General features: G+C 36.7%; 1 protein-coding gene across 1 annotated transcript; it reads left to right on the top strand.

The window, feature by feature from the left end:
* Nucleotides 1-4,967: 4,967 nt before the first annotated feature.
* On the top strand, nucleotides 4,968-13,124 carry LOC113049624 (glucosidase 2 subunit beta-like). The gene is made up of 18 exons (XM_026212135.1): nucleotides 4,968-5,023; nucleotides 5,401-5,547; nucleotides 5,637-5,753; nucleotides 6,132-6,227; nucleotides 6,315-6,372; nucleotides 6,560-6,677; nucleotides 6,991-7,120; nucleotides 7,321-7,405; nucleotides 8,987-9,065; nucleotides 9,172-9,255; nucleotides 9,918-10,076; nucleotides 10,314-10,404; nucleotides 10,543-10,612; nucleotides 10,872-10,961; nucleotides 11,040-11,114; nucleotides 11,945-12,044; nucleotides 12,124-12,297; nucleotides 12,885-13,124. The coding sequence occupies exons 2-17, from the start codon at nucleotides 5,454-5,456 to the stop codon at nucleotides 12,268-12,270; spliced, it is 1,593 nt and encodes a 530-aa protein (XP_026067920.1). The 5' UTR covers nucleotides 4,968-5,023; nucleotides 5,401-5,453; the 3' UTR covers nucleotides 12,271-12,297; nucleotides 12,885-13,124.
* Nucleotides 13,125-14,290: the final 1,166 nt, after the last annotated feature.

Genomic DNA, 14,290 nt, shown 5'->3' with positions numbered 1-14,290 from the left:
TAAGTAGGGTCCATCCCTCAAAAACTGTCCCTATTCCCTTCACATAGGACTTTTCTGTTTCTGATAGCTAGACCGTGAACAGAATAAGTCTTGTGTACCAATCCAATAAGATGTTTTGATTTTGATTTTTCAAAAACCGAGCAAAATAATATCGATATCAGAGAAGTATTCAACACAGCAACTGTAGATTTCGAGCGCGAGCTGGAGTCCATCCAGCAGCGGCGAGGGTGAGGTCCGACGGAGAAACCGAATCACGGTGGGGTTTGTAAAGGGCCGTTACGTCAGTGTAGCACTCTGGAATCTCTACACATACGCATTCACACATTACATAAATAACGATACATGCAAACACACGGCTCTGTGTGTGTGTGTGTGTGTGTGTGTCTGTGTATGTGTTCAGGGGGCTTGGATCTGAAAGGAATCTCTTTGGGAAAAAGCCATCATAAAAAGGAGCACCAGTGTCAATAATCAGTTTTTAAAGCATTCGAACAGGGACTAAAATCCTCCGAATTCACACGCTGAGTGAGACCTTTTCCGATTTCTGTCATAGAGAGAACACAGTTACAATACCAGGAGAAAATAAGATAACGTGTGTTGTCCAGAAGACTGTGGAGGGATGAGTATGTCGGAAATGATTTGCTAGTGGGTTCCACCCCCTCTAACCCTTTACCCAGGAGTGCTACCAGTGCAAGATGGCCATGTGCCTTTCTGAACCACCAGCTTCATCTCTGGAGCTGTTGTGAAGCAATGCATCGTGGGACAGGAGTGTCTGCTTTTGTCTTCATTTTTGATTGTCTCTTTCTCTCTCTTTTTAAGCAATCTATCTCCATCGAATATGGTTTGTGCCGGCATGGAGCATTCACATCGTCTTTGTGATCATTCCCGCTCTCATCTGTCAGTCGTCCTCAGTCGCTTTCAAGCCGACCGAGCATTTAGGGCCTACAGTAGATTTATCACCGCCACTGCTTACGTACTGCCCTCACTTTCCATGTGAATAACTAATGATAGTCACTTTCTGAGGATAAGCCATGTGACGCTTTAAAACCATATGTTTTGCCTTCGTTTTGTTTCGTTTTGTCATATCCACTCCTGCCAGATTTGTAAAAGCAACCGTCTCCTCGATCGCAGCACACATTCGTACAGACTCTCTCACCTTCACCCACTCATGCTGGTAATACATTCGCTACACGGCAGCACACTACACTATGTTTTGCCAAAGGAATGAGTGCTGAACTGATAAGTTGGAGAAGCACTGATTGGTGGCTACTAGAACAGAGGATTGTGAGAGAAGGTGAGGCATATCTCAAAGAGAAAGACTTGAATGGTTAGATAGTTGGAAAGACAAGTCAAATGCAGCCATATTGAGTTTGATGCTTTTTTGCCTTATTGTCAACTGCGGGGTTTCTACCTGTCATGTTGTGGAATAATAATATGTTGCCATTTTATCCCAAATTATTTGTTTCATGTCTATATGCATTGCTAAATGTCTGTGAATACACAATATCTCCATCCGTTTTTTTCTGCATGGCAAAATGACTATAATGGAGTACTAAGAAAGCAGGTCATACCATTAACCTGAACTGTTCCTCAAGCGTATTTCATGTCCAGCATCTTTTAGTGGTGTCTATTTGAATTTTCACCAACTTTTAAAGGGATAACGACGAGAGAGATAGAAATTAATAATGAGAGTGAGTTCTCAGGTGGATGTTAGATTTGCAATATTGCCTCTCTCATCTCTCAGATTTGTATTTATTTATTTATTTGGTTTTAGTTCAGTTGAATGAACCAGTTGTTGCTATATTTTGGGACAGCGTTTGTGAGGATCCCTCTTGAAATACAATGGCAAGCTAGTTCCTGCTGGTCAGTAGCTTAGCTTTACACAAGCCTGTGCCTGTCAGAGCAGTAAACATAGTACGTATTTGATAAGTGTATTTGTCTGTGACGGGATGTCATGATATATGTTTTCATTTAGTGGACCACCGGATGAAAGCCTGAGATTACACGATCGGTTTGTGCGAACTGATTACATTCCCATATACATTCGCCTGTCTTACCTTAAAATTGCTTCTTTTGTGTGGCTTTTTTTGTTGTTGTTAATGTTGTGAGCACTACACTAGCAAATAATATTTGCCATTTTAACACGACACTGTAGCAATTGTTTCTTATTAAGAAATTATTCGAATTATTTCCTTGCTGCCATTCTTTTTGGATATCAAAAGGAAAAAAAAAAACAAGTGTTTTCTTTGAACAGTTTGTGTACAGTTTTTATTTTTGTATCATTCTGGTTTGATGGTTTGAAAATAAAAAAAATAAAAATGTAAAAACTAATATAAATAGTAGACAAATCACTGCTTGTTTTGTATATACTGTAATGTTGAATTGTAAATCTGAGATCTCTCCGAATCAATCACTTTTAGTTGTAATGAACTGTAGTTGAATTGTGGAATTTCAAAAGCACCTTGCCCTTTCTTTCTCCTGTCATGTCCCTGCCATTCATTTGGGGGATTTTAGTCAACCTCTCACCCCCTTTAAATGTGAATATTTGAATTGTATTGGAAAACAGACTAATCATCCGTTATTTCTAAAACTTGTCTTTACCAGCACTTTATTTTTTCTGTAGGAAGTTGTGGTGAGATGGCTGATATCAGGGGAATGGTATATAGTGTTGTATAGCATGACACAGGGTAAGCAATTTAAATGGCTCGGTCCAAATGTCCTCTTTTTGGTCCTTAATGCCATTTTCTGCTAAAGTACTGAACAACATCAGCTACTCTGTGTCGCAAATCTGGATCGTAATGGCTTTCAAAAGAGGTTTAAATACTTCTGTGAGGTTAAAGACCAAGAAACAGTCGAAAGAAAGCTGACATGGCTTCATCAGAGAACAATTATTCTTTGTACTTTGAAGTCAGGCCTCATGAGACTCTCCAATGAAATTAATCTCTGGGCTTTACATAATATGTTACTTGTTCACAAGTTATGGTAATAATATAAATGAAAAAGAAGACACGGGAAAATGATTGTAATATTTGTACATGATATCTCTGTAATGTGTATAATGTGTCCAAGTTATTTTATATTATATTATTTTTATGAAAGGTTTTCCTCTGAGAGAACTAAGTTGACATTTTGTGAATAAAATGCATTTAATAAGCAAACAACTATATATAAAAAACAAATATATAAATATATACCAGTATATTTTTTTCTTTCACTGTTCAGTACTGTAAAGTGTGTTGAAAATAACAAATAAAGGACGATTTTTCTAATAATTGCAATATCTGTTTACCTTTTTTCCTCCATGTGTGCAGTCTCTGCTACGTGTAATCAGGCTGATTTCTGTGTATGATCATTACACACCTCACGAAAGCAAACACTGAAAATATTCTGCATCACCTGCTTAGAGAATGAAGCATTATTTGCAAAATGGTAGAGTTGAGGCGATTATTTTGCTCAACGGTGACACTTTACTGACCCCTACAGACTGACTTTATTTAGACACAAATTTGTTGAATTTAATATTTTTAGTAGCTTAAACATTATACACTCTGAACCTTAGGACCTGTTCTATTTTTTCATAAAAAAAAAAAAATCAAATTAAGATTTGAATATTAATGTAAAAGTAATCTAAGACGTCGTCTCACTGTTACACTGTTTGAAAAGATTAGAGAGAATATAATAATGTAAACCACGGCTTCACGAGGCTTATTGCTTTTATAAAACGGGCAACACACAGAAGTAAACAAAGGTGTGTGTTTGTAGTGTAATTTACAACCATAGACAGTAAAAGTTTACAACAGCTTCGAACGCGGCTCAACCAATCAGAATCAAGGACCGGAACTATCCGTTTTATGAAAGTAAATTATCCATAATTGCAAGCAACTAAGCAACCAAACCCTAATAACATATGTGTAATCAAATTATAGTTACTTATCAAAATGTTAAGGGTTACATCTAAATATTCTCCACACACATACAGATTTGATTGATTTATTTCCCAGATTACATTGACTTCTCTGAAATATGAGACACCAATGTTTCAGGAGTTTAGGACACAGAATAGGACACATCTGTTTATTTGATAACTTTATCACAGCTATTAAATTATATCTCGTTATGATTGTAAATCCGTATTTAACCTAATGATCTTAAAGTAAAAAGAGGTGCTAAAGTCAGATTTTGAGGTGGCTGTGCTTTAAAATGTAATTATTATAATCTTCTTCAAGTGATGAAGGATTTCGATAGTCCGACAGTTATCAGTGTTGAGTCCTACTTTAAGGTTAATCCTACCTGCTTTAAATAGGCTATTTCAAAATTATTCATTTTGACATTCATTAAAAAAATTGGACAGTAATAAAAAAGCAGTTAGTTAAATTTATAAAGCAATTAAAATACGTATGCTAATTTTTATATTTTAAATAGGAACTTTTAATCTGTAACCCATTACATTTCCAAAGTACCCTTCCATCACTGATTATTCACTATAAAGCGCTGCATAAACCATTCATAACGCTGTTTGCTTCAAAGTTTCTTATAGGTAGCTATAATTTGGATTTCATTCAACCATGTAAAGGTTCACAGCACTTACCAGAAACATTAGGTAAAAAAGTCCTCAGAGGTAAATTACCAAAAACATTTTAAATTTAAATCCTTACAAACATTTTTGAACAACTTTGTTTATTACAAGTTTCGCGTTACTTGAACACAAATTGTTTTCATCACAGTCTTTTTAATGAACTTTACTTTTACTATCACTCGTCATAATAGGATATAATCCAGCCACAGTGTTTGAAGGAGACGAGTCAGTATCTAGCCGGTTGGACGCTGTTGCCTAAATATTTGGGAAATGGTTTATTATTAATAAAATTATTGATTTTGTGCAAGAGGTAAGAAAAATAAATCACTTCCGTTTTTTAAATGACTGCATTACCCACAATGCCGCATTCTTTTTTACTTGAATCAACCAATCATTTCGCAACACCGCTCATCTTGGTGACGTAACACAGTGCGAGAACGCTCCACGGAAGTAAGTAATGAGTTTATGTTTTACAAAGCTTTTTTAGATGTCTTTGACTAATTATACAATCGCACATTTAATTTTCTCCGATGTTTATTAAAAAAAAATGCTTGCTATCGTGATAGTGTGTTGTTTATCATTTTAAATCGGTAAGTATTTCAGTATGTTCGGTTGGCCGTGTGTGCGGAAGCCATTTCAGGTTGAATTAACGAAGATGATGCGAATAAGACATTTTATAAACGGCTTTATCTGCGACCATCATTTGGTTGAAGAAATATATTGATTTGTTTAGCTCTTTGTAAACCTTTGGAATGAGATTTATAGTTATGAATGGATTAGATATCATGTTCAGTCGAACAATGAATTGTCCGTTGATTTGCTCCAAGGTCACGCGCCTCTGGTGGGAGTTTGCGTTTGTCCCTGCATTTCCTGAGGCATCATGACCTGCCTGCACCTGCTGTTGACTTTGGGCTTTGCTGTCAGCTTGGGGACACCTGTAGAAATACAAAGGCCCCGAGGAGTGCCACTGACAAGTATACAAGTCATATAATTTATTGTATTTTCTTTGGCTGTACGTTCTAGTCTAACTGGTTTAACTCTTATTTTGTCTAAATAAATAAAGAGAAACAGTTCTATGAGGAGAACAAGCCTTTCACCTGTCTTGATGGATCCCGGACTATTCCTTTTGACCGAGTGAATGATGACTACTGTGACTGCAAAGATGGTTCAGATGAGCCAGGTAACGATACTTAAAGAACCCATTAAAAAAAAAAAATGTTGATAATTTAAGATGGATTAGTTTACCGGTCTTTAATTGAAAGATTTTCACGTCTGATTTATGTTCAAAGTCAATTAGCAGTGAAATGTTTTCCTGAAAAGTCTAGTGACATGTCATAAAGACATTGTAGAAGTAATCCATTGGTTTAATACCAGACCTCTGAAGAATCATGATCACTTTATTTGATGAGCAGATTTAATTAAGGCTTTTATTCACATATAAACACTTCTTAAGTCCATGACGAGTAGAAAGTGGTGATACAGTACAGTTTGGCGGTATATGCAAAATGCAAATGCATAATGGAGATGTTGTGCATAATAGTTGTTTATGTCTCCTCAGGCACTGCTGCTTGTCCGAATGGTAGCTTCCATTGCACCAATGCTGGTTACAGGCCCATGTTCATCCCATCCTCCCGTATTAATGATGGCATCTGTGGTAAGATGACTCTGCATTTGGACATTTCTCCTCAGCAGTGTTCTATCAATGGAATGGTTTTGCATTAGAAATCTTTCCTCTCCACAGATTGCTGCGATACTACAGATGAGTACAACAGCGGAGCCAAATGTGAAAATACATGCAAGTGAGTTCTGATCTAAATTAATGAGAAGCACATAAAGATACATTCACACTGGATGCATTATTGTGCCCAATTGCATACATGTGCAAAAATTGTTTTATGTTTAATTGTTTTAATTTCCATTTTTACTTATGATGCTATATTATGGCTATAAACACATTGAAATTTATGAGATATGTTTGCTTCTCAGGGAACTAGGACGTAAAGAGAGGGAAGTTCTGCATAAGATGGCTGAGATCACCAAAGAGGGCTTTCTCCTGAAACGGCAGCTTATTGAGGAAGCCAAGAAAGGACACCAAGAAAAGCAGGTAAGATCTGCTTTGTATGAACCCATTCATCAGGGAAGTCAGGACGCTTTGGTTTCATATTTAATACCTGATGATACAGTATGTTTCTATCTGTTCAGCTGCTAGTGCTGCAGAAATCTTAGCGCATGTCGGTCCAAGCATGATGAAATGCTGCCATCATATTTGTTTAGCTTTTTTTATTCTGACTCTCACGTGCAACAGAAATCATCCTGTTCGGGCACCGAATAATTGCTTGTATACGTTGCAGTTTTAAAAAGCCATATTTTGTCAGTGTGAGTTTTTGTAAGTGTAATATGCTGTGTCTCTTCTGTAGAGTAAAGTGACTGATATGCAGGAAAATAAGAAACAGCTCGATGAGAAAGTTGAAGCGCTGAGGACCGTGAAGGAGACAGCAGAGCAGCCTGAGAAGGAAGCTAAAGAGCGCCACCTCAAGGCCTGGGAAGGTGAGTGCAGCTGTTTATATTAAGAGTCAAAGCAAGTTAATATATCTTTAAGCCATATGTATATCTGCAAAATCATTCACACATTAATTATATAAAAATTGACTTGAGATGTTTAGTTTGCAGGCTGGTTCATTTCATCATTGATTTGTTATTTATATAGATCAAACCTGTTTTTTTTTTTGTTTTTTTCTTCATTCCAGAGCAAAAGGCAGCTATTCGTTTGGAGAAGGACAAAGCCAAAATGGCAGAAGCCTTTTTGGAACTGGATGACGATGCAGATGGCTTGTAAGTGCCAATGAGTATGGTTTTTATTTTTTTATTTAAAAAAAATTTCCTCTGGTAGTCAAGTCATCTTTGTTTATATAGCGCTCTATACAACACCAATTGTGTCGAAGCAGCTTTACAGTATTAATCAGGGTAATAGTGTGTTGGTAACGCAGGAGGACAGTACTAACACTCAATTCTCCAGTTAAAGCAAGTTCATCTTTGATTCAGTGATGTCATCATCCAGCTCAGTTCAGTTCTCTTCAAATAGTGTCTGTGCAATCAAGTCAACAATATTGGCAGAAATGAAGTGTCCCCAACAAAGCAAGCTAAAGGTGACAGTTGCTAGGAACCAAAACTTAATCAGTGATAGAACTGGAGAAAAAACCTTGGGAGAAACTAGAGTCAGTCTTGGACAAAACCAGCATGGTGTGGTTTAATTCCAGGCTGCAACACAAGTCAGATTGTGCAGAGGACTCTGGTTCTTGTGGTCTTGCCCCGATGGCCGTCTACTTGACGAGGTCTTCACAGGGGATCTGATTCAGGACTGTAGAGGTCGTCTCTAGGTGCTGATCCAGACTGGATCTGAGTAGCTGCGGTGACATCGGAATAAGAATGAAACTCACTAATATTAGCGTAGATGCCATTTCTCATATGATGTAACGTGTATATCGGATGTTATGGGATGTGTTCCTGGTTCTGGATGACCTAATTAATGCAGCCTAACAATCTGAATTATTGAAAAGTGATTTGTGTGTTCTAGATTTAAGATTTGACAGAGGGTGTCTGCCTCCCGACCAACACCAGGAAGACTGTTCCAGAGGTTGGGCACTAAATAGGAAAAGAATCTGCTGCCCGCAGTTGATTTTGATATTCTAGGTATTATCAAATGGCCAGAGTTTTGAGATCGCAGCAGACATGAAGGACTATAATGCAATAAGAGCTTGCTCAGTACTGAGGAACTTAACCGTTTAGGGCTTTATAAGTAATTAGCAAGATTTTAAAATGTATTGGATGTTCGATAGGGAGCCAGTGCATTATTGACAGAACTGGGCCAATCGGGTCATAATTCCTGGTTCTAGTAAAAACTCTAGATGCTGCATTTTGAACCAGCTGGAGCTGGTTTATTAAGCAGCACATAGAACAACAACCCAGTAAAGCATTACAATCATCTAACCTTGAAGTCATGAATGCATGACCTAACATTTCTACATATGGCATTGAGAGCATAGGTCATAATTTAGATATAGTTTTAAGATGGAAAAATATGTTTTTTTTTCCTAATGCTGCAAACATGGTTTTCTAAGAAAGATTGCTATAAAACAGCACACCTGAAATCTAGTTTTGATTTCTCTAGTTTTTGATTTCTCTAGTTTTTGATTTTTGTTCTCTATCAGCCTTACTATTTCCCTGTGTATCACGTGTCAATCCCTCGCCGCTGACAGAAAAAGCAATACATGGCAAGCAGTGCAGGTGATGAGAACAGAAGAAGCCATGACTAACCCTGATTGTTGAATAATTCCAATTTACCACAGTTGTTTGATGAACTTGTTGTTTGCATAGAGTATGAATATGAAGTGGCGTGTTGTCTCTGTGTGTCAGTGTGTCGGTCTCTGAGCTTCAGTCCCATGCTGAATTGGACCCAGATGCTGATGGCACACTTACTGAAATCGAGGCCCAGGTAATTTTGCATTTAATCATATCTTAGTCAAAATGTGGCACCCATCCAAATGCAGCGAGTGAATGAATTGCCACTAATTTAGATGTCTGCTTTGTGATTTATACAGGGACTGTTGGGAGGAGCTGAGCAGGTGGACACATCAACATTTGAGAGTGTTTGGCCCAAGATTAAAGACAAGTACCACTCAGAGGTCAGTGGAGAAGAAGCAGAAATGTCATGTTTAGTGTCTAGTGAGGTACCTTTTTTTTATTTTTGAAAACTCTTTAAAGCAATCAAGATTCAAATAAAGTAATAAGTATTAGCTAAAGTATCATAAAATTAACAATGACAACAAGAACATTGTGTATGACAAGAAACTTGTTAACTAAATTTTGTTATTGATATTGTAATGAGTGGGGCTATAAAAAAATAACTGATTTCTATAACATTTTAATAATTTCTTTGATGGCAAAGCCGAATTCTCACTTGTCAGCCTTTATTTGAAATAGAAATCTTTTGTAACTGTAATGGCGATCCAAGGCTTATTCTTCACCATTTCCATTCAGGGCTGGCACAAAGGATTGGACGTGTGAATCAAAAACTTTGCTTGAAAATGTTGACTTTTTCCTTGTCTTGTTACATTACAAAATAAATAAGTAGTTATATTAGTTTTCTACTTTTTATTGTCTTTTAATTTGGTAACTTGTATTACATTTTTACGTTTATTTGAGATTTATTGCTTGACAATAAAATCACCCACAATTTCGGTGAAAATTACAAATCTGTGTATTTAAATCTTTTTTTTTTCTTTTTTTTAATCCCGCTATCCTTGAAACATGCGTTCTGAATGTGTTCCTCCGTTCTCTCTCTTAGTCACAGCCCGAGGAACCTGCCCCAGTGGAAACGCCTCCAGATGAAGTGAAGGAACCAGTTGTAGACAATGACTCTGAGCCGTACCCAGAAGACGACATCTCTGAGGAAGAGGACGAGGATGACGAGGATGAGGATGACTATCATGAAGACGATGATAAGGTGAGTGTATCTCACACAGAAAAACCTGAGCAAGTGTTAACTTCAGTGTTGTTTAGATCTGCAGGGACATTTTGAGTCTTCTATTAACACCTAACATTTAAAGTCCTTAACCTTTAACTCATGTCCTAAGGCACACTCGCAAAGGTCTTACAACAGAATGTGCTAGAACTCTTGTTCACCGTACTGTGCAGGTGTAAAAATGACGTCTTTATGTGAGAGTGGTTATGTGTTGTGCAGGCGCCGCCCACTGTTAAGACTCCAGAGAAGAGCGATGAAGACGATGAAGCCATGCCACCTTATGATGCAGACACCCAGGCCCTCATCGATGGTTGGTTTAACTCTTCAACTGCCAGTCCTTCAGAGGCTGTTTATCGATACGTTACAGAGAAATACAACTGTACTTCCATCCGTTTCATCTAGTTGTTCTTTGTTTCCTTATGCTCACCGACCGTTCTCTGGTTCACAGCTGCTCAGAAGGCCAGGGATGACTTTGAGGAGGCCGAGAAAGCTCTTCGGGAGATGGACGATCAAATCAGGTTCGTTCAGAGAAAACGGTCAAAAGAAGTCGAGTTTGAAATAGAGTCAGAGTGTAGTGAACTAGTTTCTCGTATGCACCTGAAATTCTCATTGGTCCGTGTTTGCCTGTAACAGAGTGTGATGTGTTTGTTCAGCTCACGGTTGCATCACTTTTGCAAACCCTTACGTGCTTGCATCCTTGAATTGAATGCATCTTCTCTGTTCTCTGATGGTGGTGTGTGGGGACTGTGTGTTGAGTTTCCTTTGATTGTGTTGCAGAAATATTGAAAAAGAGCTGTCTTTTGATTTTGGCCCTGATGCTGAGTTCACATACCTGTACAACCAGTGCTACGAACTCACCACTAGCGAGTAAGTGAAACCAGCGTTTGTTGTTTGGGAAAGACATTTTTGTGCCGTGATTTATTTCTATGTTCTGTTTGCCTTTAGATACATCTACAGGCTCTGTCCTTTCAACCGGGTTTCACAGAAACCCAAGTTTGGGGGCTCAGAAACCAACCTTGGGTAAGAGGCATTGTGGACACACCAAAAAACACATCTTGAAGCAGTCCAGGGTGGTTTGGTTTTAGAGGTTTTTTGACACTTTGAAGAATAAAGAAATGTTTTTATTTTCTGTAGGGATGCATTACATTGATCAAAAGCAACCGTAAAGATTTCTATAATGTTTTATAAAAGATTTCACTGCTTTTTAAAATTTTCTATTCATCGAAGAATCCTTTAAAAAAAAGTATTGTTTTGAACATTCATAATACGAAATTATTCTTGAGCAGCAAAGAGCAATATATCTACAAATCAACAATGGGTACTAAAAATGATGCTTAGCTATCACAAATAAATAACATTTTAAATTGTTATTTTAAATTTTAATAATATTTCACAACATTAATGTTTTCATTTTTATCAAATACATGCAGCCTTTGTGAGATTAAGAGAGTTCTTTCAAAAAACATTAATAAACTTTTGAGTTGTTTACCTTTAATGTTTACATTTAATGTAAATCTTTTAAAACACTGACCATTTAATAATACTTCTTAATATGATCTTTAGAATATCTTAAAATGAATATCTTTTTGTCATTTATAATGTTGTATCGCCTCAATATCTAAATTCCCTTCTAGCATCTATTGATTTAACTTTCTATTAGTGGTTTATTTTTAATTCGTTTGCGATCTCTGACAAGTATATTTATATCAGAAAATAGAAGAAAAAGACAAAAATAGTTATTTCGCAAACAACCTTAGACCTATTCTTGTTTTGTTCTGTCACATCACTTTGTCATCATATTTTGTACGTCTTTAATGACAGTCTTCAATGAGAGATGCTCATGTTTCCAGGACATGGGGAAGTTGGTCAGGGCCTGAAAATAATAAGTACTTGCTGATGAAATACGAGCATGGCACCGGGTGCTGGCAAGGTCCAAACAGATCAACTACTGTAAGTACCGGCTCTTTCATTACTTCCACTGTGCCGTTCACGCTGGGAGTTTTCTGCTGAGTGTGTCTTTGTGTGCTAGGTGAAACTGACTTGTGGGAAGGAGACTGTGGTGACCTCGACATCGGAGCCGAGTCGCTGTGAATACCTAATGGAGTTCACCACTCCGGCAGTGTGTCAAGAGCCATCCAACGCTGACCTCTCACCACACGACCACGAGGAGCTCTAGACGCCACGCTCTGCTTGTTGATGCATGGTGCGCAACAAAATAAATACTAACTTTATTTTAGATGTCTAAAGCACTGTTAAAAAAAAAACAAGGAGTAATTAATCAGTTATCGTAGGGTCTAAAATGTTTTGACATTTTTTACACTTGTGATTACAATAGTGATGATGGTTTACTGCCTGTTTTGTGAATAGATTCAGTTAGCCTTTGTTTAGGTGCAGCTTTATGGAAACATTAGTGGGTTTTGATGTAATATTGCTCTGCTCCACTAATGAATGCACCAGTCATCGACAACATTCGAGTTCTGTTTAATATCAAACCTTAGCTGTCTTGAACAAGTGTGCATGTCTCAGGTGTTATATACCAAAGATCTGGTGTTGTCTGGAGCTGTTCTTATTAGTCTGTGATTTTTTTTTTTTTCAGATTACGATTAGCCTAGCTTTCAAATTTTCTAAAATAATTTTTTTCATTCTTACTGATGCACACTGCGTTATCATAAATATATGACCCTAAAGTGAAGTTAATTGTGTATTTTGTTCTGTAAATTACATTAAATGTCTGTGGTCACAAATCAATAATAACTTTTGTTTTTCTCCCCCCTGTCTCCTGGTCTGTAGGTTGTTGCTCTGTGGGAACATTAACTTCATTTCCTGTTGTAATCACTGTTTAAGAACCTCTTCCATTAGTTTAGGATCAGCTAAATGAGGCTGGACGTTGGGAAAGCATTCTGTTTGGTAAACTGTAATGTTGTTGCTATTGTTTTTACTTGGGTAAAGTCTGATCTGTTCACATTCCATGGATGATGTTGAAATAAATTCCACTTAAAAAAATAAAATACAAAACTGTTGCATCTCAAATTTTACACTATATGCTATGCACCGTGTACTCTGCTGTCTAGTACATGAACACATCAGAGTCTGATGCCCATTCCCTTTGGCTACATAACAAGTCCAGCCTAAGACTGGTTGCCCACTGAAGCGAAGCAGGGTTGAGCCTGCTCAGTAACTGGATAAGAGACCCCCTGGGGAAACTATTGTGCTGGAAGAAGTGTTAGTGAGACCATTTTTGTGGCTTTTTGCAAAACAAAAAAAAACCTTAGTTGTGTCCCAAATGAGGCACTTGAACTATTATTCAGTATCAGTGCCTGGTGTTAACTACACATAAACTGGGTTATTTAATCAGGTTCCAAACTGAAAGTACTTGTAATTAGATAATATTACAAATATTTGTAATCAGACTAGAGTTATACAGTTATTACATATTAACACAATAGCAATAAATCATTCTCCATAAATCTTAATTTTTCTTTCTAAAATAAGCTACTGCTTACATACGTTTTAGAAAGTCTTCCAGTTTTAATAATTTCACTTAATATATTTATTTGCAGTAACAACTCACATTTTAAATCAATAACACATAGCTTAAAAAAAACTAAATGTTTTATATTTTTAAGTAAGTGTTTTATTTTACAATGATTTATTTAGATTATATATATATTATTGTTATCATTATTATTATTTTTTAGGGTTTAATTAATTACTAACCCCAGTTTTTTAAAACCTTGATATAATAATTTTTTTTTAAATGGACTTCATGATAATAACAATGAATGGAACAAATTAAAATTTCTTTGTTTGTATTTTTATAGCAGTATGGTACAAAATTATCATTTAAATCAATGTGATGAACGAGTTTGGTAAAATGTAATCTAAAAGTAGTCTGTTCTATTACCTGAAATGTGTAATGTTAGTAACTACAAATTTTAGTTTGTAATTAATCTACCCAGCTCTATCCAGTATGCACTTATCTTACTAATTGCTGTACTGTGTAGTGTATGAATTCTAACAGTCTCTTCCCCTCAGCTGTGTGAGGATGACTACAACACTTAATTAAGTGCCTCATTTGGTTATTTAAAGTGCACTTTTTCATTTTGGAGTGTTCAGTGGACACATGTCTGACACTGTTCACACTAAACAGCTGTGAGTAGTTCATCAATACACAACTTTACTGTAGGAATATCAAG

The sequence above is a fragment of the Carassius auratus genome, chromosome 3 (assembly GCF_003368295.1).
Source record: "Carassius auratus strain Wakin chromosome 3, ASM336829v1, whole genome shotgun sequence".
Lineage (NCBI taxonomy): Eukaryota > Metazoa > Chordata > Actinopteri > Cypriniformes > Cyprinidae > Carassius > Carassius auratus.
Note: the sequence above shows the minus strand (reverse complement) of the source record. Positions and strands in the feature narration are given on the sequence as shown.

Bases quoted from the DNA above. Each gene is read 5' to 3' on its own strand.
- LOC113049624 (XM_026212135.1), top strand. From the start codon at position 5,454: ATGACCTGCCTGCACCTGCTGTTGACTTTGGGCTTTGCTGTCAGCTTG. The intron at 6,373-6,559 runs GTGAGTTCTGAT...TTTGCTTCTCAG, and splicing joins AAATGTGAAAATACATGCAA to GGAACTAGGACGTAAAGAGA. The intron at 11,115-11,944 runs GTAAGAGGCATT...TCATGTTTCCAG, and splicing joins GGCTCAGAAACCAACCTTGG to GACATGGGGAAGTTGGTCAG.